We start from the raw sequence: 21,450 nt of genomic DNA, 5'->3' as shown, positions 1-21,450 counted from the left end.
CGATTTTTTTTAACATTTTGTTTTATTAGATTTCCTTAGAATTTGTTTTAAATCCTCCTAAAAGACATATAAATACTATTAGCAAATTAATTGTTCACGGCATTTTGCATTAGTGTTCGTGTTTTTTATAACTTCAATCAAATTTTAAGAATTATTTTGGAAAACAATTTATATTTGCAATTTATGTTGTTTAAAAATTATTTCTGGCTTGATAATGCCTGAATTATAATGGTTTTTTTAACGCAACTGTGATAAATTAAACAAGTAGAAATACAATTTATAATTTAACTTCAACATTTTTTAACAGTTGTTACAATATAGAATTTGAAATAATTTTTTATATAGAAAAAAAAATAAATAAATAGGTTATGATTAGATTATGATTAAATAGGTTAGTTATGAAAGTTTAAAAACTTTCATTCAAACTTAATTTAATAAAAATTTTTTTTTTTTTTTTCCTAACATTTATTTTTATTGATACGGTAGGCACTTTGTATTTTTTGATGGCTATGAAAACTTCATCAACATTAATTCCACTGCATACTCTTGAGAACCAGAAGAAATATATTTTGTGAAAGCGTGTTTGGTCAATGGGTCCCACAGTGCGCAGATACTTTCGCTCCATTGGGTTATATTTTCATTTTAAATATTTTTCTTTCGCTGAAAAAGTTAAAAGTTTCCATTTAATTGCATGTTTGGATTAAATTATGTTTGCCATTTTTAACGCTTTTATTAAATCAATAAAAAACTAAACAAATAATAAGATATTGTAAATCAAATTGACACAAAAACGTGAAACAATGCGGTTTTCTGATTTCTATGCAAATGCGTAAAATGCCAAAGCTGTTAAATTAAAAATATATGTCATCCGCAAATGATTTTCTTTGTCTGATCTTTTAACATTTGACACTTTTCCTAGATTTTCTGATTTTTTCTTTATTTTATTTATTATGTTACCATATATATGGGACTTTTTTTTTAAGTCCTTTTCCTCTGTGGGAAAATGATTTGAGCATTCTGCTTTGGTGTTGTCTATAGCTTATTCAAAAATGTTTGTTAAATTTTGATGAAATAAATTATCAAGAAATTCAAAACTAAAAGTAGTTTTAGGCATTTTACTATTATTTTGAAGGGATTTTAATATATATATATTTTATATAAATTTGTTGATTTCATTCTTGGTTCTATTAAGATTTTATCACATGGAGAATTCATTCAGTCTTGTTAATCAACATTCGTTTTATATTCTCTTAAACTGGTCTTTATAAGACTGGATTTACGGTAGTTCGTCTTAACTATAACAAATAAAATAATTTTATACATAAACAAAAATATATAAATAACATAAAATTGCAACATTTAAACAAAATACTTCATAGATTCATAATTTCTTTGGTTTCTTTGTATTTTTTACTTGGTCTTTTAAGTTGTTTGTTTTCAAATTACCACCATTGACATATCCTTTTTTGTTCGTTTCCTTCAGATTTGATAAGCGTTTAACGCTATCATTTTGTTAATAATGATTTCTCATTCCTGTAAAAAACAACTAAATGCTACAATTCATATGGTAAGCTCGGCAAGGGCCGCTCTTGCTTTTATGAAGAACTCAACAGCTGCTAACAATTTAGAGATGTATAAAAAAATCACATCAAATGGTTCGCGTATACTTGTATATTTTACTATTTGTATATTTATGTATTAATATAATATAAAAATACTATTTAGACTGATAGAAATTTGAATGTTACCAAATATTACTTTTTTGCATCAGACAAATGTAATAAAATATATTATTATAGCTATTAAGCATGCCGAGTTCCACATGTGCTAAGTTTTTTTTATGTTTTGGCTTTTACCTTAACTTACCAAAATATGTTAAAACTTGTATATTCTTTGTTTGTACTTTCAGTGCTTTTGTTTTGTAAATTTAGATAATTATCTAATTTAATGGTTAGGGGATCAATCATTTAGAACATTCTCGATATTTTCGCGACACTATCTTAATAATTGATTGATTGATGACGTAGAGATTGCGAAATATATTTCATCATATTTGTTTTTGTTTTAAGATTTATTCTGAATATTGTTGTTCAGGTATACTTGGCACTTTTTAATTGCTTGGGGTTTACTTGTTCTTTGCATGTAGTACTTTGATATCTTTTCGTAAATACTTAATACTTTGATTTTGGTTTCATTCATTTGTCTCTGATATGTTACGATTTGTATGCTTGCAGTGCTGGTTCGGTTCGTGAATATATTCAGTCTTTTGCTTTTCACATTTTTTCACTCATTTCGACTTTCGATTGATTGTTTTGCTTAATTATTTGCATTTTTACTGATTGATTTTTGTGTAAACAAAATATTTAAAATAATAATATATACGCTTAAATAAGTTTAATGCATTTAACACATTTTTGAACATTATTTTATTGACTTTGATAATGGTTATGATTTTTGCATCATTTGCTAATATATTTTGTGTATTTCGTTACTTGTTTTTCTCAGCTTAGTTTAAAGGAGTTACATAATTACGAAATTTTGTTGCTTAAATTGTGGCTATAAGAAAAGATATAAGATAACTGTATAAACAAAAAGAAAATAATAAGACTGGCTTCTGTCATTCACGTCAAGATGGTTACGAAAAGAAAAACACATTCTTGCAAAATCATAATCGCTTTTCAGGAGTATATAGGGATTGGAAATCAACTTTCAGTGTGTTGAGAGTCGTTTGCGGTTTTGAGCTTAACTACTAAAATATACATTGCATTCATTTGTATACAATTTTACATGACTCACACAATTTTAAATTTAGTTTAGTTCTTCGAGAAGATCATGTATGTACTCGTGGTTTTCCGTCATATAAAAAATATGATTTTAGCATACTTTGGTCACAGTTGAATCGTAATTGTAAATGAATCTAAGAAGGAGCACATAAAGGTTTGTTTAGGCTGGAGCTCAGTGCAGGCTAGCTCCGGTTGTCTATTAAGAAAACATTAAACAACAGGCAATGCAGGTATTTTCAATATTTTTGATCAGGGTTCGTGGGGAGACAAAACAAAAACAAATGGAAAAAATAAATTTGGGCAGGGGGTTTATATAGAAAGACGTTGCAACACGAGTTGGCTTAAATGCTAAGAAAAAGAGAACTGTATCCTTACAACTAAAATTGTATGTTCTGAGTGTCCGCGTGTGTGTGTGTTGTGTATTATGTATAGCAAGTTAATTGCTGTATTAAACATAGATTCCCTTCCTGTTACTCGATTTCTGTATGCCCTAATCCCTTTTTATTTGGTTTCTTGGCCTATCGGAGCACGCGCAGCGTTCTGATCTCTAGTGTGCCGTCAGGGGTGGGAGGGGATTGCGGTTGTTTAGTAGTAGGCGGCTGCATTCGAATAGTTCTGGGAGTAGGCCTGCGAATCTGCAAGAAGACACCGATGACGGATGGCGCAACTGGAGGGCACTGAAATCACCTACCATAACCTGCATAGGCGCGCTCATCATAGCCAGCGCTCTGCTGTCCGTGCTGGGTGTAGTCCGCTTGCCCGGTGGCATTGTAGTCCACGGCAGTTGAGCCGTACTGCTGGCTGTAATCCTGGCTGTACGACTGATAGCGCGTGTCCTGGGGAGCGGCATAGCCTGTCGAACTGCTGAGAGACACAAAGCGTTACATTAGCATCTGCTCAGTCCAATCGGAGGGGAAATGAGAGTCAGGAGTAGGTAACCCACTTGTAGTTCTGATACTGGCTCTGATCATACTCAGTGCCGTGGTGGGCCGCATAGCTGCTACTGGCCGGAGCACTTGTCTGCGATGTGTGAGCTGCATAGCTGCTGCTGCCGCTCTGGCCATAGCCGTTGTATCCCTGCTGAGTGGTTTGGGTGCTGTAGCCGCTCTGCGCGTACGGATCCACTTGCTGAGTCTGGTCGTGGGTCTGGTAGCTGTGGTGGCTATACGAATAAAAGGTTTTTTTTATAAGCTGATATCGTAGCTAGGTTTAATTATGTTTCCCAAAAATTAGATCTTTAAGCTTAAAATCTAAGGCTCGTTTTTTCGTCCTCATGGAAAGCAAAAAGTAGTTTTTACACTCCAAAACTTTTTCTCTGCTTTAAAGGTACTTTTAGTTTACCATCATGCCGAAAAAATTGGCCTTAACCATCCATTGGCATCCAAACCAATTTTTTGTATATATACCATGCCTATTTTAGCTTTGTGCAAAATTTATATTTGTCCAAAAATTCACAGTTTAAATATAAGCAAGAAGGGTATAATTTAACGATATCAAAACTAGAAAGAGTTTGAATGTACATATGTGTTTTGCTTACCTTGGAGCTGGCGCATGGTGACTTGGCGGTGAGCCATAGGAGGACTGCGAGGACATACCACCGCCTCCGCCGCCACCCATGTGCTGCTGTGTGGAGTGGTATTTGGGCGTCATGGGCCGTTGACCGTAGGGACCGCCCTCATAGCGACCTCGTTTGGGACCAGGACCACCGGGAGCGCCGCGTTTGAGAGCTGGTACCGGTGCGAGTTGTGTATTGGGATTATGTGCCTGATGGTGATGCAAGGGTGGCCGACTCATACCTTGATTGTAGCCGCCCCTGCCGCGCGGGGCTCCGCGCCTGGGCATCGAGCCGTGCTCTCCGCCCGGACCACCGCCCAGGGAGTTGCTGTGGTGGCTGTGGGAGCTGCCGTACATGCTGCCGCCGCCGCTGCCGTTCATGTGCCGTTCATAGCCTCCGCCGCCGCGTCCGCGTCCGCTGAAAGGACCACCGCGTCCACGACCACGGCCCAGATACGGAGGAGGTCCTCCGCCATTGCTGCCACCAGGGGCGGAACTGCCGCCATGCGAGTTGCTTGAGGGAACACCGCCTGATGATGACTGACCATCGGTGACCTCATCCCCGGCTGCCTCAACGACTGGCTGTTCTCCACTGATCGCCGAAGTGGGCACTGGAGAGACGGTCTTGTTGTTGTCGGCACCTGTGTGTTGTTTGGGAGCTAGATTGGATTGGATTGGATTTACAAGGTGCGGTTGGGAGTCAAGGGAGCCGGATGGAGAGCTTACGCTGTGAGTACAAGGGAGGGCGTCCGCCGCGCATGCCCATGGGAGCTCCACCGCGCGGCTGGTAGCCACCGCCGCGTCCCTGGTAGCCCATTCCGCCGCGGGAACCACGCATGCCCCGTGGAGGACCCGACATCATGCCCTGCATGGGCGGTCCCCCCGCCCATTCCGCTGCCGCCGCCCCCGCGCATGCCGCCCATGAAGTGACCGCGTCCGCCACGACCACGTCCGCGATCGAAGCCACCTCGCATGGGGGCTCCTCCACCGCGTCCGCGAAAACCGCCTCCACGTGGGCCACCCATCGAAGGGGAGGACACTGAGGATCCTTCCATGCTCCTGGCTGGCTTATCTCGCACTCTGGAACACGCGCACTAGCACTAGCACTGGGCCTCCTCGGAATCAAACGCGGATTTTAAGACTGCAAGAGCCGGAGGAAGAAGAAGACCACTCGGATGCCGGAGACTGGCGATTAAGGCTATTATTACTGTGCACGGGGAATCGCTTCTGCCAAAAGGTCACTTGGTAATTGCTCTGTCGCGTACTCGATACACTTTCAACTTTAACTTATCTTAATCAACTTATTTAACTAAACATTATTCGGATAGCGCGTTGGTCTGTGAGTCTAGTGAAAAAATATGGCGGCGACTATTGATTTTTGTTGCAGCGCTGCCCACTCGCCATTGTGTGAGTTTTCTGGCAGGGCTGTCAACTTCGGCTAAGAAAGTAGCTATTTTTTATATTTATATTCGCTAACTTAAATTTAAGTTGTATAGAAGCATTCTACAAAAATTCTCTTCTAATCTTTTAAGTTGAAATCTTACAGGAGCTTTCAAACGAATTAACATATTCAAGATAACTTTGGTAAGTTTTAACAAATTTACATAACTTGATTTAATAATTTCTGGTTGGGCCAATAACAGCTAAGCTTCTTAACAAAAATATTAAGAGCTAGCATGTTGCAGTACTAATTACTATAAATACGCGTAGTGTTGTCAAACTCGATTTTTATATACGACACCGGCAATTTTATATTTTCCAAATAGAAAAATCAGGGTAATTAAAACAAATAAAAAAGGTTTCAAATTTTTTTACAGTATGCACCCTAATAGTTTTTTATGATTATAAATACATATAACATTAATCAAACTGCATTTTCAATTTGGCGCCCATTTATTTTCAATGTGGTTGCAAATTGCCGATATCGGCAGGCGTTAGGCGAAGAACCTTTGGTGGGATTAAGCTGGCAACACCTGGCCAAACTGCAAATGAGTTTTAGTCGCTTAGAATAAATTTCGCACTCTTATAGACTTGCAATAAAATTCGAATTAGCTCTTAAAGTGTTAACTAAGTGATTGAGCAACATATAATTGTGTTGGCATTATGGCAGAAGCAGTAAAAAAAGGTAAAGATCGGCACTCGCAGAGTGCTGAAAAAGGCAAGCGACAAATGGCGACTGTCTTATTAGATTGTTTTTTTTTTCTTCCTTGCCACTGCGCTTGGCAGAGTTGCAATTGCAAGTTTTTGGCGGTTAAAATTTGAATTTAGTTTTCTATTTACTTTTGCAGAAAGTGGCGCCCAGCAGCGACCTTTGGATGGTGGAGGAGGAGGAGGTGGTGGCAGCGGTGGCGGAAGTAACGGAGGAGGCGGGGCAGGAATGCCCAAAAGGAAGCACCGCCGAGGAAAAAAGTCCAAGATGCTGCCCAAGAAAACAAAAAATCAGTATCCACAGTGGAAGCTCGATATGTCAACGGGTGCAGGAGCCACGCTTGAGGGAAAGAACAGTCGCACCAAGCTGGTCCGCTCGCGGTCTTTGCTCGTCCCGTACAACACCAATCGCTTCCTGATGGAGGAGCACATGTCAGAGGTGACTAAGGACGACTCCGACGACAACTGCTTTGGCTCGCAGGCGGAGGATCAAGTGCTCTTCTTGTCCAAGGAATTCTCCAATGTCTACGAGCGGGCGCGGCTTGAACGACTGGAGACGTTGAGCAAGCAGGAGCTCATCCAGGAGTGCCTGCAGATCGAGGATCGGTATTCCAAGGCCCAGAACGTCTCCAAGGAGTTTGGTGCTAAGATACGAGCGCAAGACGAGAAGCTGCGCCAGCTGACGAGGGAGAATCAATGTGAGTGGGTCGATTCTTACTTTAAGCAAAGAAAGAAATCTATCATCTTCAATTTTGTTGCATCCTTTTTTGCTTTTTAGACAACTATATCTATTAATGAACAATGAACAAAAAAAGGTTGTCATTCCCCGTTTTATACAGACTTTTATCAAATGTGAATAACATTATGAATTATTTTGACTTGTCCCTTTTTAGTTCTGCGCTCCCACTTCCTGCGCTCCTGTTCGACGACAGCTGGACCGGCTGCAGCAGCAGCGGCCGCAGCCTCGCCGCCCTCGGCGGTGGCGCCCACCCCAAGCTCTGCCTGCGAATTGCAGGCCAGGCAACAGCCGCCGCAGCAGCCCCAACCCACACCCATGGACTCCTCCAGCGAGGACAGCGAGAGCGACAGCAGCAGCACCACATCGAGCACAACTTCCAGCACATCCTCGAGCAGCAGCGATGGTCACGAGATGGGCGTGGCCGGACTGAACATCGCTAACGGGCATGCCGAGCGGCACGAGCGGAGCCGTACTCGCTCCAGATCCAGGTCCCCGATCCACCTGAATAATGGCCACGCCAACGATGAGGAGCGACAGCGCCTGTTGGATGGCAATCAAATGGACGAAGACGACAACTCCAGCGATGTCCTAAAACCAGGCGATGCAACGGTCAAATAGGCTGGAGTGGAGCACTTCGCCCTGTGTAAATAGAAGACTCAATTGTGGTAGAATATGGCGACATATGGATAGAAAACCTTGTTTATTTTTTAAGACATCTGTGGGCGCTTAAACGAGCGGTCTTCATTTCAATCATCAGTTCATCATCCATTATTTTACTATCTGCAAACGATGCCTCCCAATTGTTTTTTGTTGGTCTGCGTTGTATACAATACTTAAAGATGTTGCCTCTACGCGTTAATGATTTTAATGAAATTTTTATAATGAAAACTCGATTTGTAGGCAAATAAAAAGTTAAATCGTGAATTCGAATAATTTTGGATCTTCATTCTTATTGCCGAGGCAAATAAACTTCATATAAATTTGGTTTAAAGGCTTTTAAAAAATACAATTTGGTTCGGTTTAAATATTTAAACAGGCAAGCTTTTAAGAAATAAAAATTTATTCGGTTTAAATTTTAGACAGGATTTAAAAAATGTATAAGTTTTTGTTTGCTTGAAAATGTGTTTATTTCTTAAATTAAGTCTCCATTTTGTCCCAAGGGCGTCTTTTCAAAAATGAGTTTCCTTTATATTTATATATAAGATTTAATATAAGATAAATTAACTTTATTTATTAAAATCTTCTATGAAATTTAGCTAATGGGCTCAGCTTAAATAGAATCGGTACTTTGGCTTGATTGGGACTCCGAAAGTTTGCCAGCTATGCACTTGACAAAGGAGCTGTATTCGGTTGCATAAAGCGATTTGGAAATGCCCGAGTAACCCACGCCAACTAGTCTTTGTTCTGCCAAAGTGGCTTGTGACTGTATATTAATTCGCTTGGGTCCCCGAACTGGCATCCAACCGCTCACGGGGGAACTATTGGCCAGCATAGCACCCCGTATAGCAATGTTAAGACCCATTGTGGACAATGAACTGTCGCGATACTCATCGAGCATAACATCTGACAGACCCAAGTCATTAACGGCGGCCACGACATCCTCGATGTCTTTAAAATGTGGCAGATAATTGGCATGTACAAAGTTTACAAAATTCCTTGGTTCTGTGTTAAAAGCTTCGGTTATTTCCTCGGGGCTATGCAGCATACGTTTTTCCTCATTGACTGCAAAACTCAATGGTTAAAAAAGGTAAAACAGATTGTTTTTGTGACTCACACTTAGGATTCAGCACTCTCCCCAATGCGTGCATCAAAGTTATGGATTCATCTCTACCAATGGACTTCAGAGTGCTTTGCATTTTCTTTTTGCGTCCCTTGGTGGCTACGCTGACATTTAACTGCTTGGTGGGCATGCTTGGAACCCCCTTCAAGGAGCTCAGATGCAGGTTGATCAATGCATTTCTAATGTCGCCCTGGGCACCCACAACTATTGAGTCAACCACAGTGGACGAGGGCAACTTGTAAGTAGCTTTATTTTGCGGCTGCTGCATCACGGAACAAAAGGCTTTAATCGACTTTTGCATTATTGTGGATGCAATAGAATTGAAGCTGATGTGCTCGATGCGATGTTTGGCCTTTAGTTCATCCGTAAAAAGGCGGTAGCTGATGTTTAAGCCACGAGATTTCGCATCGGCCAAGATAAACACCAATGGGGATTTGCCGTAGGTGGAGTATTCACTAAAAAAGGATAGGAGTTTATATTAAAACAGAGCGTTAAAGATTTATTCTATATTTTTTATAAAGAAAAAGTGGCTTATTGTGATAAACACCTAGCCAAATTACTACTTGTTGGGTTTTAATAAGGAAGCTATTCAAAAATGTAATGGTTTGTCACCTACTCTAGTATCTCCTCAAAGTTGGCCTCCTTATCGCTGAGCAAAACGTTGGGAAAGTCCTCGACGAGGAGCAGTCTTTTGCTGTGCGAGTCCAGGAGGGATTTGTATCGTGAGGCGCGTAGTAGGAAGCTTTTGAAGGCTTCCAGATGGGAGCCCACGTAAGAACTGCCACTCGGTTGATCCCCCAAGGCGTTGACCACCTCGCAGTCCACAGGATTGATCCACTCCTGCACCTGGAAGCCGAACTCTTTGGCTAGGACACGCAAAGTGGCAGTTTTGCCCGCACCAGTGGGTCCTGTGAGTAGACACATTTGAGCGGGGAATTTCTTTCGCATTGCTTCACAGTGACGCAGCCAATCGCGAAGTTCTCCAATCTTCTTGGGATGCACGGCTAAATCCTCGCTCGCAGCAGGCGCAAAGCTCTCCATCCAGTTTGCCTTAACCTCTGGTATTGGGCCAGTACTATCCGCATCCTTTTCATCATCTACGGCTGTGAGATCCACGGATTCTATTGGCAAAACTTGCGTTGGAGTTGAGTTCCCGCTATGAGACCTCGAAATTCTGGTGCTCACATTGCCTGAACTTCTGGTGCGCTTGGCAGGAGTGGCCTCCGGAGTAACTGGAGTGGTGGAAATGTCCATCTCGCTAAAGGCGCACCTCACCCATGTTTTCTAAACATTAATTTTGTTTTATTTATTTTAAAAACCGAAAATTCAAATTGTTTACCTTCCTTGCGCTCATTTTTAGATTTTGCCTCTTCTTCTTACTTTGAAGAGTGACCAGCTGGTAAAAGCGTAAGTATATCAAAAAAGAATATATTTGAAAATGTCTTCGTTTCCTCGTATGTTGCTTAAATACACTGCAGTTATAGTGATTGTTTTTAAGTTAAAATGAATTCAACTAATTTTAAAAGTTAAAAATGTTTTTTAATATATGTTTTTCTCTTTCCAGAGTAGTTCCAGTTTAAGTAAGTTTCAAGCCGTTGGTATTTTGCTTGCCCCGGCATCCGGTCACACATATCCAGACTTGCTGGCGACGCCTTTGCGCGATACTTTTGAGCCGATCTTTGCCTGGATTATTGGAAAATATGTCCGCCGAAGTAGATTTTGTCAACAAGAAGGAGGTGCACCTCCGCAACCTAAAGCAGTCCGGCCATGTGGGATTCGACAGCCTGCCGGACCAATTGGTCAACAAGAGTGTCCAGAATGGATTCGTCTTCAACGTCATGTGTATAGGTCTGTATATGCGGGTGCAGTTTCCGTGTGTGTGTATGCGGCACAGTGAATCAACCGAAGTTTTACTTGAAAAACAGTGGCGGTCAAGGCAATAGCATTGATTTTCGCAAATTTCAGTAAATGTGTATTCTCAAAAAAAATAAAAATGCTATATAAAGTAAGCTTACGCACGAAGTCAATGTTTATTTTCTGATACATAAATCTTCAATTTTAAATAAATTACTTTCCAATTTGGGTCTTAACACAGTACTTTTTACCATATATCAATCTCTAAGAAATTAAAGTCGTCTGCTATTAATTTACATTAAGACGTTCTTAGCTCAGTTAAGAAGTGGTTGCGCCAAAAGATCAGAAATGTAAGCCGAGTTTAAAGGTGAAATTAGAACCTATCTTTATTAAAATAGCTTCGGTTTCCTAAATGCTATCACTTTGAGCGTTGCTGTTTTGGGTTCTCAAGTGTCTGATATTGGAGTGCATTGCTCAGATAAAGTGAATCACCTACATACATGTGGGTAAACAATTGAAATGCCTTTACCAGACGCCCAGCCACGATTAGTATGCAGAGTGGCCGGTAATCGATTTCCCCCGCTGCTTTCTACAATTTCACCCTGACATCAATGCCGCAATGCTTCTATGGCCAATTGAGCCCACTTGGGCTTTGGTTCCGCTCCCCCCGAATCTGACACCAATCTGACCTCCCATCTTCCCTCTTTTCGCAGGCGAGACCGGATTGGGCAAGTCGACGCTGATGGACACGCTGTTCAACACCAGCTTCGAGTCCACGCCAAGTCCCCACACTCTGCCCAGCGTCAAGTTAAAGGCACACACCTACGAGCTACAGGAGAGCAATGTGCGGCTCAAGCTGACCATTTGCGACACGGTGGGCTATGGCGACCAGATCAACAAGGACGACTCGTTCAAGGCAGTGGTGGACTACATCGACGCCCAGTTCGAGAACTATCTACAGGAGGAGCTAAAAATCAAGCGATCGCTGGTGACGTGCCACGACAGTCGCATTCACATTTGCCTGTACTTTATCTGCCCCACCGGGCATGGCCTCAAGTCCCTGGATCTGGTGTGCATGAAGAAGCTGGACAGCAAGGTGAACATCATTCCGGTGATTGCCAAAGCCGATACCATTTCCAAGGTGGAGCTGCAGCGCTTTAAGGCCAAGATCATCCAGGAACTGAACACCAATGGAGTGCACATCTATCAGTTCCCCACCGATGACGAAACGGTAGCCGAGACGAACACAAGCATGAATTCGCACATTCCCTTCGCCGTGGTCGGCAGCACGGAGTTCATTAAGGTGGGCAACAAGTTGATCCGCGCTCGCCAGTATCCCTGGGGCACGGTCCAGGTGGAGAACGAAACGCACTGTGACTTTGTGAAGCTGCGCGAGATGCTCATCCGCACCAACATGGAGGACATGCGCGAGAAGACTCACACACGGCACTACGAGCTGTATCGCCAGAAGCGACTGGAGCAGATGGGCTTCAGCGATGTGGACAGCGACAACAAGCCGATCTCGTTCCAGCAGACGTTCGAAGCCAAGCGCTCCAACCACCTGGCCGAGCTGCAGTCAAAGGAGGAGGAGGTGCGCCAGATGTTCGTGCAGCGGGTCAAGGAGAAGGAGGCCGAGCTGAAGGAGAGCGAGAAGGACCTGCACGCCAAGTTCGAGAAACTGAAGCGGGACCACGCCGAGGAGAAACGCAAGCTGGAGGAGTCGCGCAAGTCGCTCGAGGAGGACTACCTCGACTTCCAGAGGCGCAAACAGCAGTTGGCCACCGCCCACCACACGCTCACTCTTGGCAAGAGCAAGAAGAAGTAGGAGCCGGCGCCGCCGCCGACCAATGTATTGAGAATTCTGTGCGGTTCGCTTATCCCAAAGTAATTATTGCTTTCTCATCTCGTTGTCTTTCATTTGTACTATTAAGTTTACTTCAAATATTAACATATACACAACTAAACGAATATGTACGCAGACATATATGATTATGTATTTACAACTAACGAATAAACCGAACTTAGTATTTTAACAAGGTAAACAAACACAAAACACAAAAACAATTAATTTCAGAACCAAGGATTAATTTAAAACAGTAAGTTATATATGGTATGGAAAAATGGTACCGATTTAAATACCCTAAAAGGTTAATTCAGTTTTTATGTGTTTTAAAAAATTATTATTTTAAATTGGTTTTTTATTGAAACTAAGATTATATAATGGTATTTAAAGTAGGTAGACGTTCTAGGTAAATATAATCAAGAATATTTTGGATTGATTTTCAAAAAGTAATTAGATGGGCATTTAAATTTATTTTTTGAACTTCGCGCAACGCGGAATTATTTAGTTCCACTTGGCCATTTTAAGCTCGTTTTAATGTAAACCACCTGGTCACACTATTTTGCTACTCATTTACTGCTGGCTGTAAAAATTGTAGAACAAATTAAAAACGCAATAATAGAATCGGCGCAGCAAATGCAGCATTAATAGTGGAGAGCAGTGCTCAAAAACCCAAACGAAAGCAATTAAACGTGTTCAAAATAGAGAAAAGATCGTGAAAGTGGGTGCAGCAGTTGGGGAAAAGTGAGAAAACCTTTGTGTTTGTTTTTTTTCATTATAAATTTTGTTTGTTGCTTGGATTTTGCAATTTAATGGTAGGAGGGGGAGTCGAGGCAGGGGCGAACCCAAGTGATTTTCCATAGTAATCATCGAGTGGAGGGGAAATTCCAACCGACATGTCGCTAAAAGCGGCGCTAGCTTTCTGCGCTCTTCTGCATACAGGTATGGATAATGGAAACGACAGTGAAATCAATAATCCTCCAAACTGGGCCAAAACTAAAGATACTCCCTTTTGCAGTCACCTGTTACACGGTCTCAATTACGGCCCCCAATCAGGCCCTCATCGGATCCTCCATCAATGTGTCTGCCCAGCTCTTCGACAATGGCAAACCGGCTGGCAAGGGAACCTACAAGTTCACCTGGAGCGACAGTACTGGCCATCGAAAGGTAACAAAGATATCCACACCCCCCATAACAAAGAAGGAAAGCTCCCAGCCGAGTGTCATGACTAATTGCCTGCAAATGCAAATGCAAGCGAGTCTATCGGGCCAGAGTTTACGGTGTACGCCCATTAAACTGGCTCATAAAAGTTGTCAGGAAAGCTGGTTTCAGTTTGCTCATCCAGTTAAACGCAATGAGAAACCCAAATAATTATTAATATTTGTTAGTAATTATTTTAATTAATTAATTTTAATTTTAATTACATATGTACAATGGAAAATTTCTTTTAAAGTTTAAAGAACTCAATTAAGAAGCCCTTACCACTCACTGAAACTTTTTAATTAAGTCCACAGATTTAGTTCTGAAACATTTTAATATCAAATTCAATTTGGAAGTTCACTCACCATAACGTACTTTCTGTTATTGGTTAAAATACATTCATTTTTGGTTATCGCCCAATGACAATTTTCTTTAAAACACTGTGCAACTTAGAGTTTCAACAATGGAGTAAGCTCCAAGTAGTTCAACAAATAGAAAAAATACAAATCGAAATACTTGTCATTTAAGTTTCTGTTACTGAAAGAATGTTTACAGGGTTTGGTCATGGGTTAATTTATTTAGAGGTTTATTTTTATAACGTTGAAATCAGGCAGCACTAACATTGAGTTCATTATCGATAAGGCACATCTAAATGACTAAGCTGAGCTCAACAGAGCGCCTAGGGTTAAATTATTCATATTATGGTTTTGGATTCTACAATCTTCCCCAAGCCTGCAATATTTCTCAGAACTTTAAGATAACAGTTAATTCTTTCGAAATCAGTCGGAAGTTAAAAAGTTGAGTTTATGACTGATACCAATATTTATTTATAGATAGCAGATATGTATATACTTTTAATCGCTTAAGCTTGGGTTCAGATAAGCAAACATCAAGAATTTCCCAGTTTCAATCTGAGCCATGCTGTTTCAATTGTTATGGCGTCACTGGATTTGAATGCTAATTTTAAACAATTACTATTCAGCGACAGTTTTTTTTTTTCCGATTGTGCCTGGTACGTGGTCATATCAGCGGCGTTTGGTGGCTACTATTGTAGACAAATTTGCATGTTTATTGAGCCTAAAACCACAACCAATTATTTTAATCAATTGCCTTTGTGCTTGCAGGAGATTGAAACGACCAGCGCCAGCAGCAATTGGACTGTAGTCTACACGCAGGAGCAACCGGCCACACATGTCCTCAAAGTCGAGGTGGATAAGTTCTTCATTTTTTGGGTAAATGAGGCCAAGGCCCAAAAGGACATCAAGCTGGATAACTTGTTGGGCGGCAGCTTGGAACTGATTCAGAACAATGTGACTCGTCCGCAAAAGTTTGTGTCCACACAGGAGGCGGTTAATCACAGCATATTGCTATCCGAGCTGGATGTGGCATTTTTGCGGGCCAAGGGATACCACATTCAGACGTATTGGTTTCAAAACTGCACATATCTGGGCATGTCCAGTGCCCTGGACTATCAGGCCACATATCCGAAAGCAGAGCAATACTTTGACGTGGAGGCTTTAGTGGTGGCTTCGCTGGAGTTACCGCCTGAGCCAATACCCTCAACCACGACCACAACAACCACAACCACTACCACTACCACTACAACAACCACGACAACAACAACTCCAGCCACAACAACAACTTCAACAACTCCTGCCACCACGACCACTCCAAAACCCACAACAACGTCAACAACTACGACAACCACTACACCAAAGCCACCAGCCCGAGCCAAACGTGATTTAATTCAGGCCATGCATGCCAATGCCGCCCTTCTTGGTCTAAACCTTACCAGCGCTCTAAAGCAGCAGAAGGATTCCGTTGGCAACCTGTCCGTGGCACTGGTCAATCCGCTGGGCGTACGTAGACTTTCCAAGCTCACTTTAGTGGCCGGTACTCAACCGCCTTTCGATTGCATAAGCAAGAAATTTGTGGCCCAGGATCCCAAGCAGATCTACGGCTACTTTCACCACCGCATTGTATCTAAAGGTTAGTTTATTTCATTTTTTAGAATATTATTTGACTATCTATTTGTAAAAACCTTCAGATCCCGTTACCGGTTTTGGCACTACGGGCAAGAATTGGCTGCAGCACTGGGAGATTATTCACCTTAATGTGAACTGCAAGGGATCGCCACCGTTTGAGCTTTGCACGCAAGTTTTTACTGGTGAGCAAATTTTCCTTTTATCAGCTACCTTAATTTCTACTATTTTAACATTTTATGTCAATAACCAATTTCTGTTCCTAACAGCACCTTACAATTCCACGGGCAATGAGACGTGCGACCGTTATGAACCATTAGATAATTGCTCATACGAATACAAGCGATACTTCAGCGAAAGCAAGACCATTCTTTTCTTTATACGCAATGAAGTCTCCCAGACACTCAATCAGGTCACCATAAACATGTATGAAGGTGGGTAAAAATCAAATAACAGCTTTCTAAATATTTATTTACCAATTAAATATTTTGTATACCTTACAGCCCAGCGTCAATCTCAGCTTTCGGTGGTAGTTGTGCCCGTAACCTGCACATTGGTGGCCGTAATTTTAATTGTTTTCGGGGTGTCCTATTATATTCAGCGGGGAAATCGGTGAGAACTTGGAGCTTAACTGTGACAAACTCTTTCTATAATCTGTTCATTTGCACAGCTTTAATGTTGAAGTGGCCGATTTTAATTTCGGCGATACTCAGTCGGTGGACATGGAGTACAAGACATTCCCGCAGCGTTTGTTCGACAGCATCCGTGATGCCTGGACGTGGCCGGGTCAGCGGCGGCACTCGCAGTCCAGCGTAGATCTCATGGCGGACCAGCCGCCCAGTCCGGGCTTTGGCGGCAATGTGGGCGATGTCGATAGCAACCTGCGCTACAACACTTTTAACTAGGGCCCTGAGTGTTCGGTTGGAATATTGTTAACTATGCAAATTAACCGTTTTAATTTAATTTCGGCGCCTAAGTTACGAAGCCCTGCTCGCAATTTCCTTCAAATTTGGTGAAATCGATATTGTTTTCTGAAATTGGTTTGTTTTATACTCAAACCTCGGTGTGAAATCCAAGGCTGCTTTTGCCGTTTCTACAAAATTTGATTGGACTCGAAAGCGGGATCAGGTGTGATAGTTATTTGTTATTATTTGTAAGAGCACTCTCATGTGCTCTAGTCATTTTCTTGTTGTACACCAGCACTTTGGGTATACCAACCCATATGTACATGAATAGAGATGATAGAATCTTTTTTATGTCTCCATATAATTTATCTATCCTTACGTTATTATCGAAATCATCTCCAACATCTACGCACATAACTGCTCATCAATGGCCAAATGTCGAGTAACAAGCTACCATTTGAATCGAAATATCAGGTGTGCAGTAGGGTTATGGAAAGCAACTGCAGATCCCTTCGGATATTGTTAAAGACTGTCTTTGTTCTAAAAAGCAAAAATAAATCTGGTAAAATTTACACTTAACTTATGCGTGAGGAGATGTTCTTGACGAGCTAAATGCTAGCATAAGTCAATTTGATTGTTTCCATTGTATCGTGATCCAAATTCTTTGACAAAGACAAGCGCATCCTCACTAAAACACACGCGACACAAATATTCATTGTGATAGATATAAAACAAACAGTATGTACGTTTAGCTAAAACGAAAAGTTTAAAGAAAACCAATATAATTATAATTCTAAAAATGGTTGAAATTTTATTTAATAGCGAAACAAAGGAAGGGGTAAACAAAGTAATGCACAAATTTTGAGGACGTATACTAAGACCGATTCCGATTTTAAAAAGCCTAATCAACCTTCTAAAGCCGTTTATAATTCCAGCAAAAGACTATATGAACCCGCATAATTAATAATCAGCTTCGAGCGATCAGGATTAATTATCTTTCATAATATTCCCACATTTAAAATCATAAATGTATTAAAATCACGCACATTATTTACTGAAAAAGTCACCATAAAAAATTAATTAATAAGTTAGAAATAAATTTTAAAATGTACAGTAAGTAGGTACCTTCATTTTGTTTTTTAAATTCGCGCTTTAATTTTAATTATAAAGAACGGCGAAAAACATTTCTAGCGGCGAATTCATATACTATTTTTTTTGACTTGAGATTCTCCAGACAGACCGCATTGGTCACACCAGAAAAAAAGGCCAAACACTTGGCGGATAATTAATTATGTTTCTTAATGAAGTTGGACAGCCCTTGATCCTGGAGACTGGGAAGAAATACGGCTTGTTCGAGGAGGTACGTAATAAACACTCCATTTTTTTAATACTTTCAATGTCCTGTGGCATTTCAGCATCGCGGCGCTTTGCTCCTCTCATCTGCCGCCTTTAAGGAGCACCTCGTTCCCGGAAATTGGTGCAAATGCGTAGTTGGGTCTGAGCAGGACATCCTGCGGTTGCGCTCCCAAGACAATTCCAGCGTCTTCAACTCCGAGAATTACAAGTTTAAAACCATTCCGCCAAATAGGCCTACTCAAATAGATTATGACGGCAGCCAGATCACAATAACATTGATACCAGCGGGAAAAAGCGATAGTGGCTTTGAATCGACGTTGTACTATATAGATAGTTGGTATATGCTTTCCATCTTATATTTCCCTCTGTAAACCAACCATATCCATTTGTAGATGACCACGCAAAATATCTGATTGTGGATCGCCTCTCCGGCTATTTGGACTTTTTGCCCAAGGCCCACAGTTCCTTTCATCAAGGCCTCAGAAAAGGAATCGATGTGGCCTACATAGATGAAGATCTCCTGGGTGGGATCGACTTAAATGAGGATCTGTACAGTTTGATGGACCTGATAAGGCCAAAGTTCGTTTATGGATTGAGGCTTGGTGAGTTACCCAAGTGGCTGCTCAATCTGCGTCGCATGAAATATGAATACTAAATAAATAAAAAGTCAACAAAATTACAGTAGAAAATTATGCATTTAAAACGAAAGACCTGGTAACAGTCAAATAAAATCTAGCTAGGACCTACTCCCTCGTCAACCCTTTGTCGCCTTGGCCTTGCTTTTGACCTTCTTAACACGCTTCAGGCCATCCATTTTGCTCTTCATGAACTGCGAGTACATGCCCATCATGGCGGGCACATCCTCCTGTCGGACAACGGTGGAAATCTGCCGGAGAAGTGGTTTCCTCGTACAATGTTTTAAGGGGGAATTTGATCGACGTTACCTTTTGGGATTTGGACTGGGCTCGCATAAGGCACATGTAAGTTTCCGGTTTGGGTAGTGGGGGTCGGCCGGCTCTTGGCACTGGTTTATCATGGCCATCATCTTGGGGATAGGAAATAATTGTTAGTCCCTAAATATCATGTTTTTCGGGGGACACCACTCACAGCGCTTGAATGTCAGCGTAAAGGAAGAGTCCTTCTTGGCCGCATTGGCGATCTTTTCCAGGCGCAGGATGAACTGTAATAATTGACACCTGATTAACCAATTATTTGCTGAGTTTTAATTGTTATTTACGTTCGAATTGTCCAGCAAAACCATTTCGTGGCAAATAAAACAGGCGAAACGAGAAAAGTGACACTGACAGTTGTTGTGGGATTTTTTAGTGCATTTCAGTCTGCATCAGGGCTGCACAAGCTCGCAACTTTTGACAATGCTTATTTCATGTAGAATGCAATCCACAGCAAAATATAAAGAAAAAACAAAGTTAAGAAAAATAAATTAAATGCAAATAAAAAAATTAAATATATAAATTATTGAATAAAGTGTTACTACTTCATTTGCTTCAGTGTTTGTTACAAGTCAAACACCTTGTGTTTTATTTTATTTACTTGTATTACAAGTAAAGAAAATAACTACATATGCTGAAAATTTAAATATATATCTGCCCCGATAGTATCACGATAGTCGTGAGAACATAGATGTTGGCGGCTGGCCTTAATTATCGATACAATCGATATTGCCATCGATGGTTTGACAGCTCTAATTGGTTGAGAAAGCAGCAACGAAAGGAAAAAGGCCAGAAAAAATCGTAAAAGTACGAAAACCTACAAGTGCGGGGCAACCAAGGAAGCTGTTGCACAAACGATACAATAAACACGGTACCACGAACCGCACGCCACGCCCTCCCGCGCCGCCCCCAACTCCGGACAAGCGGGACAGGAAAAAAAGAAGCGCCCAGCAGCGGTGGTGCAAGCGAAGTAGGAAAATTCCAGCCGATCGAAACGAACGACCGCGACCGCCAAAGGAAGCGCCGCCCACGCCGTCAGCTCTAGAATCGACTCCACCCTCCATAGCCACCTGGTTAATTCTTATTCAAGAAGCCGCCGCAGCCCCTGCCAGCGCCACAAACTCCGCAACATGGTGAGTGGTTCACCACCAGCCGGTGGCCAGCTGGGATGCAGTGCATCTTAGGTTTCAATGCCAGAGATCTCTACATACCCAAGGCTAATGTAGCCAGAGTATGTGTTTCCTGCGTGGGCGGCAGGCATGACACATTAAAAAACCTCTCACTGAACTTTGACCGAATCGAATGGAAACCATCAAACGATTTGCCCTCTCTTTTGCAGGACGTATTCCTCATGATCAGGCGGCAGAAGACCACCATCTTTACGGACGCCAAGGAGAACACAACGGTGGCCGAGCTGAAGCGAATGATTGAGGGTGAGTGTTGGCTTCTATTTATAGAGCAGCATCATTATTAAGTAACTCCATGATTGGCTACCCCGCTTAGGCATACTCAAGGTGCAGCCTGTGGATCAGCGGTTATATAATCAGGACAACGACGTCATGGAGGACGAGAGCACGTTGCAGGACTACGGCGTGACGGTGTCCACGGCCAAGGCGCAGGCTCCGGCGCAGCTGGGTTTGACATTCAGGTGAGAGTCGCTGATAAGCCGGGTGCGGGTTATCTAGCGGACAAGGCGGGCGAGTGGCACGTGTACCGCTTACAGGCTTACAGCAACTTCATTGCCCTATTTTTATAGGAACGAGGTGGGCGACTTTGAGACACTGGACATGACACCCTACTCGGCACCACCAGACTTACCCGAAGTGATGAAAAACCAAGAGGCCTCGAACGGACAGGAGCAGGTTGCATAAAAAGCAGCAGTCAGTCAGTCAGTCAATCACCCCTACGAGAACAACAAACAGCAGCAAACACATCAACAAAAGCAACAGCAGCAGCAGCAGCAAAACGAGACAAACTAAATCCGCTAAATCCAGAGACTCTAAACTATTGTCGCTCGCTTGTCCCCCGCAAACGAAATGTACGAAAACCCGGACGGAAGAGGGAGATCTGTCTGTGATTTCCAAACTCCATGCCTGGTCAGAAAGCAACAACTGCAGCCGCAGACCCAATAGCTAAATATGCATTTTTCGTTGTTTACATAGCAAGGAACAATTCCCTATGGTTCCAACTCAAAATTGTACTTTGGAATGGGATTTATAATATTCGGCTTTAACTTTACACCCTTCCCCCACTTGTTTGTTTCTTTTTAATGGAATTTATACGAATTTGTTGAAAAAATACACAAAGTCATAAAAAGTAAATGTGAGAATTGAGCGAACGTGCAGCAGTTTCAGTACCC

General features: G+C 41.8%; 8 protein-coding genes across 10 annotated transcripts; 5 read left to right on the top strand and 3 right to left on the bottom strand.

Moving 5' to 3' along the window:
- Positions 1-2,411: 2,411 nt before the first annotated feature.
- Positions 2,412-5,717, bottom strand: LOC108136920 (glycine-rich cell wall structural protein 1). The gene is given in 7 exon segments (XM_017258393.2): positions 2,412-3,418; positions 3,475-3,644; positions 3,727-3,945; positions 4,321-4,510; positions 4,580-4,996; positions 5,064-5,220; positions 5,222-5,717. Coding segments are annotated over 7 exon segments (1,374 nt in total). The 5' UTR covers positions 5,393-5,717; the 3' UTR covers positions 2,412-3,368.
- Positions 5,718-6,290: 573 nt separating this feature from the next.
- On the top strand, positions 6,291-8,148 carry LOC108136990 (protein HEXIM1). Its single transcript, XM_017258485.2, has 3 exons — positions 6,291-6,462; positions 6,626-7,183; positions 7,379-8,148. Exons 1-3 carry the CDS (start codon positions 6,441-6,443, stop codon positions 7,840-7,842), a joined length of 1,044 nt encoding a protein of 347 aa, XP_017113974.1. The 5' UTR covers positions 6,291-6,440; the 3' UTR covers positions 7,843-8,148.
- A 167-nt stretch (positions 8,149-8,315) lies between these two features.
- LOC108136991 (cell cycle checkpoint protein RAD17) lies at positions 8,316-10,392 on the bottom strand. Of its 2 annotated transcripts, none has more exons than XM_017258486.2 (4): positions 10,344-10,392; positions 9,621-10,288; positions 8,999-9,459; positions 8,316-8,946 (listed from the first exon to the last, which is right to left on the bottom strand). In XM_017258486.2, exons 1-4 carry the CDS (start codon positions 10,356-10,358, stop codon positions 8,495-8,497), a joined length of 1,596 nt encoding a protein of 531 aa, XP_017113975.1. In that variant the 5' UTR covers positions 10,359-10,392; the 3' UTR covers positions 8,316-8,494. The 2 variants fall into 2 exon arrangements, with proteins under 2 accessions (XP_017113975.1, XP_041565423.1); XM_041709489.1 differs by lacking the exon at positions 10,344-10,392 and having other exon boundaries at positions 8,318-8,946; positions 9,621-10,125; positions 10,190-10,225.
- A 227-nt stretch (positions 10,393-10,619) lies between these two features.
- LOC108137008 (septin-2) lies at positions 10,620-12,891 on the top strand. Its single transcript, XM_017258506.2, has 2 exons — positions 10,620-10,852; positions 11,572-12,891. The coding sequence occupies exons 1-2, from the start codon at positions 10,705-10,707 to the stop codon at positions 12,681-12,683; spliced, it is 1,260 nt and encodes a 419-aa protein (XP_017113995.1). The 5' UTR covers positions 10,620-10,704; the 3' UTR covers positions 12,684-12,891.
- Positions 12,892-13,258: 367 nt separating this feature from the next.
- On the top strand, positions 13,259-17,585 carry LOC108136937 (probable transcription-associated protein 1). Its single transcript, XM_017258413.2, has 7 exons — positions 13,259-13,640; positions 13,717-13,865; positions 15,023-15,887; positions 15,946-16,065; positions 16,150-16,314; positions 16,384-16,492; positions 16,551-17,585. The coding sequence occupies exons 1-7, from the start codon at positions 13,595-13,597 to the stop codon at positions 16,783-16,785; spliced, it is 1,689 nt and encodes a 562-aa protein (XP_017113902.1). The 5' UTR covers positions 13,259-13,594; the 3' UTR covers positions 16,786-17,585.
- A 346-nt stretch (positions 17,586-17,931) lies between these two features.
- LOC108136938 lies at positions 17,932-18,820 on the top strand. Of its 2 annotated transcripts, none has more exons than XM_017258414.2 (3): positions 17,932-18,145; positions 18,201-18,474; positions 18,534-18,820. In XM_017258414.2, the coding sequence occupies exons 1-3, from the start codon at positions 18,077-18,079 to the stop codon at positions 18,794-18,796; spliced, it is 606 nt and encodes a 201-aa protein (XP_017113903.1). In that variant the 5' UTR covers positions 17,932-18,076; the 3' UTR covers positions 18,797-18,820. The 2 variants fall into 2 exon arrangements, with proteins under 2 accessions (XP_017113903.1, XP_017113904.1); XM_017258415.2 differs by having other exon boundaries at positions 17,933-18,145; positions 18,201-18,478; positions 18,534-18,627.
- On the bottom strand, positions 18,818-19,459 carry LOC108136939 (signal recognition particle 14 kDa protein). The gene is made up of 4 exons (XM_017258416.1): positions 19,379-19,459; positions 19,249-19,321; positions 19,086-19,186; positions 18,818-19,027 (listed from the first exon to the last, which is right to left on the bottom strand). Exons 1-4 carry the CDS (start codon positions 19,400-19,402, stop codon positions 18,896-18,898), a joined length of 330 nt encoding a protein of 109 aa, XP_017113905.1. The 5' UTR covers positions 19,403-19,459; the 3' UTR covers positions 18,818-18,895.
- A 367-nt stretch (positions 19,460-19,826) lies between these two features.
- Positions 19,827-21,429, top strand: LOC108136918 (elongin-B). Its single transcript, XM_017258386.2, has 4 exons — positions 19,827-20,224; positions 20,431-20,524; positions 20,595-20,739; positions 20,848-21,429. Exons 1-4 carry the CDS (start codon positions 20,222-20,224, stop codon positions 20,960-20,962), a joined length of 357 nt encoding a protein of 118 aa, XP_017113875.1. The 5' UTR covers positions 19,827-20,221; the 3' UTR covers positions 20,963-21,429.
- The last annotated feature ends 21 nt before the right edge of the window (positions 21,430-21,450 follow it).

The sequence above is a fragment of the Drosophila elegans genome, unplaced genomic scaffold (assembly GCF_018152505.1).
Source record: "Drosophila elegans isolate 14027-0461.03 unplaced genomic scaffold, ASM1815250v1 contig_476, whole genome shotgun sequence".
In the NCBI taxonomy this organism is placed as follows: Eukaryota; Metazoa; Arthropoda; class Insecta; order Diptera; family Drosophilidae; genus Drosophila; species Drosophila elegans.
The sequence above is the reverse complement of the archived record's forward strand: the minus strand, read 5'-3'. Positions and strand labels throughout refer to the sequence as shown.

What these genes read in the sequence shown, in the direction of transcription:
- LOC108136990 (XM_017258485.2), top strand. Translation starts at nt 6,441, where the DNA reads ATGGCAGAAGCAGTAAAAAAAG. An exon ending in GGCAGAAGCAGTAAAAAAAG is followed by an intron (nt 6,463 to 6,625) that starts GTAAAGATCGGC and finishes TTACTTTTGCAG; the next exon opens with AAAGTGGCGCCCAGCAGCGA. An exon ending in GCTGACGAGGGAGAATCAAT is followed by an intron (nt 7,184 to 7,378) that starts GTGAGTGGGTCG and finishes GTCCCTTTTTAG; the next exon opens with TTCTGCGCTCCCACTTCCTG.
- LOC108136991 (XM_017258486.2), bottom strand. An exon ending in AACTTTGAGGAGATACTAGA is followed by an intron (nt 9,460 to 9,620) that starts GTAGGTGACAAA and finishes ATCCTTTTTTAG; the next exon opens with TGAATACTCCACCTACGGCA. An exon ending in GAGAGTGCTGAATCCTAAGT is followed by an intron (nt 8,947 to 8,998) that starts GTGAGTCACAAA and finishes TGAGTTTTGCAG; the next exon opens with TCAATGAGGAAAAACGTATG.
- LOC108137008 (XM_017258506.2), top strand. Translation starts at nt 10,705, where the DNA reads ATGTCCGCCGAAGTAGATTTTGTCAACAAGAAGGAGGTGCACCTCCGC. An exon ending in CTTCAACGTCATGTGTATAG is followed by an intron (nt 10,853 to 11,571) that starts GTCTGTATATGC and finishes CTCTTTTCGCAG; the next exon opens with GCGAGACCGGATTGGGCAAG.
- LOC108136937 (XM_017258413.2), top strand. Translation starts at nt 13,595, where the DNA reads ATGTCGCTAAAAGCGGCGCTAGCTTTCTGCGCTCTTCTGCATACAG. An exon ending in ACAGTACTGGCCATCGAAAG is followed by an intron (nt 13,866 to 15,022) that starts GTAACAAAGATA and finishes TTGTGCTTGCAG; the next exon opens with GAGATTGAAACGACCAGCGC. An exon ending in TATATTCAGCGGGGAAATCG is followed by an intron (nt 16,493 to 16,550) that starts GTGAGAACTTGG and finishes TCATTTGCACAG; the next exon opens with CTTTAATGTTGAAGTGGCCG.
- LOC108136938 (XM_017258414.2), top strand. Translation starts at nt 18,077, where the DNA reads ATGTTTCTTAATGAAGTTGGACAGCCCTTGATCCTGGAGACTGGGAAG. An exon ending in AATACGGCTTGTTCGAGGAG is followed by an intron (nt 18,146 to 18,200) that starts GTACGTAATAAA and finishes GTGGCATTTCAG; the next exon opens with CATCGCGGCGCTTTGCTCCT. An exon ending in GACGTTGTACTATATAGATA is followed by an intron (nt 18,475 to 18,533) that starts GTTGGTATATGC and finishes ATCCATTTGTAG; the next exon opens with ATGACCACGCAAAATATCTG.
- LOC108136939 (XM_017258416.1), bottom strand. Translation starts at nt 19,402, where the DNA reads ATGGTTTTGCTGGACAATTCGAAC. An exon ending in TTTTGCTGGACAATTCGAAC is followed by an intron (nt 19,322 to 19,378) that starts GTAAATAACAAT and finishes CAATTATTACAG; the next exon opens with TTCATCCTGCGCCTGGAAAA. An exon ending in TACGCTGACATTCAAGCGCT is followed by an intron (nt 19,187 to 19,248) that starts GTGAGTGGTGTC and finishes CCTATCCCCAAG; the next exon opens with ATGATGGCCATGATAAACCA.
- LOC108136918 (XM_017258386.2), top strand. An exon ending in GCTGAAGCGAATGATTGAGG is followed by an intron (nt 20,525 to 20,594) that starts GTGAGTGTTGGC and finishes TACCCCGCTTAG; the next exon opens with GCATACTCAAGGTGCAGCCT. An exon ending in CAGCTGGGTTTGACATTCAG is followed by an intron (nt 20,740 to 20,847) that starts GTGAGAGTCGCT and finishes CTATTTTTATAG; the next exon opens with GAACGAGGTGGGCGACTTTG.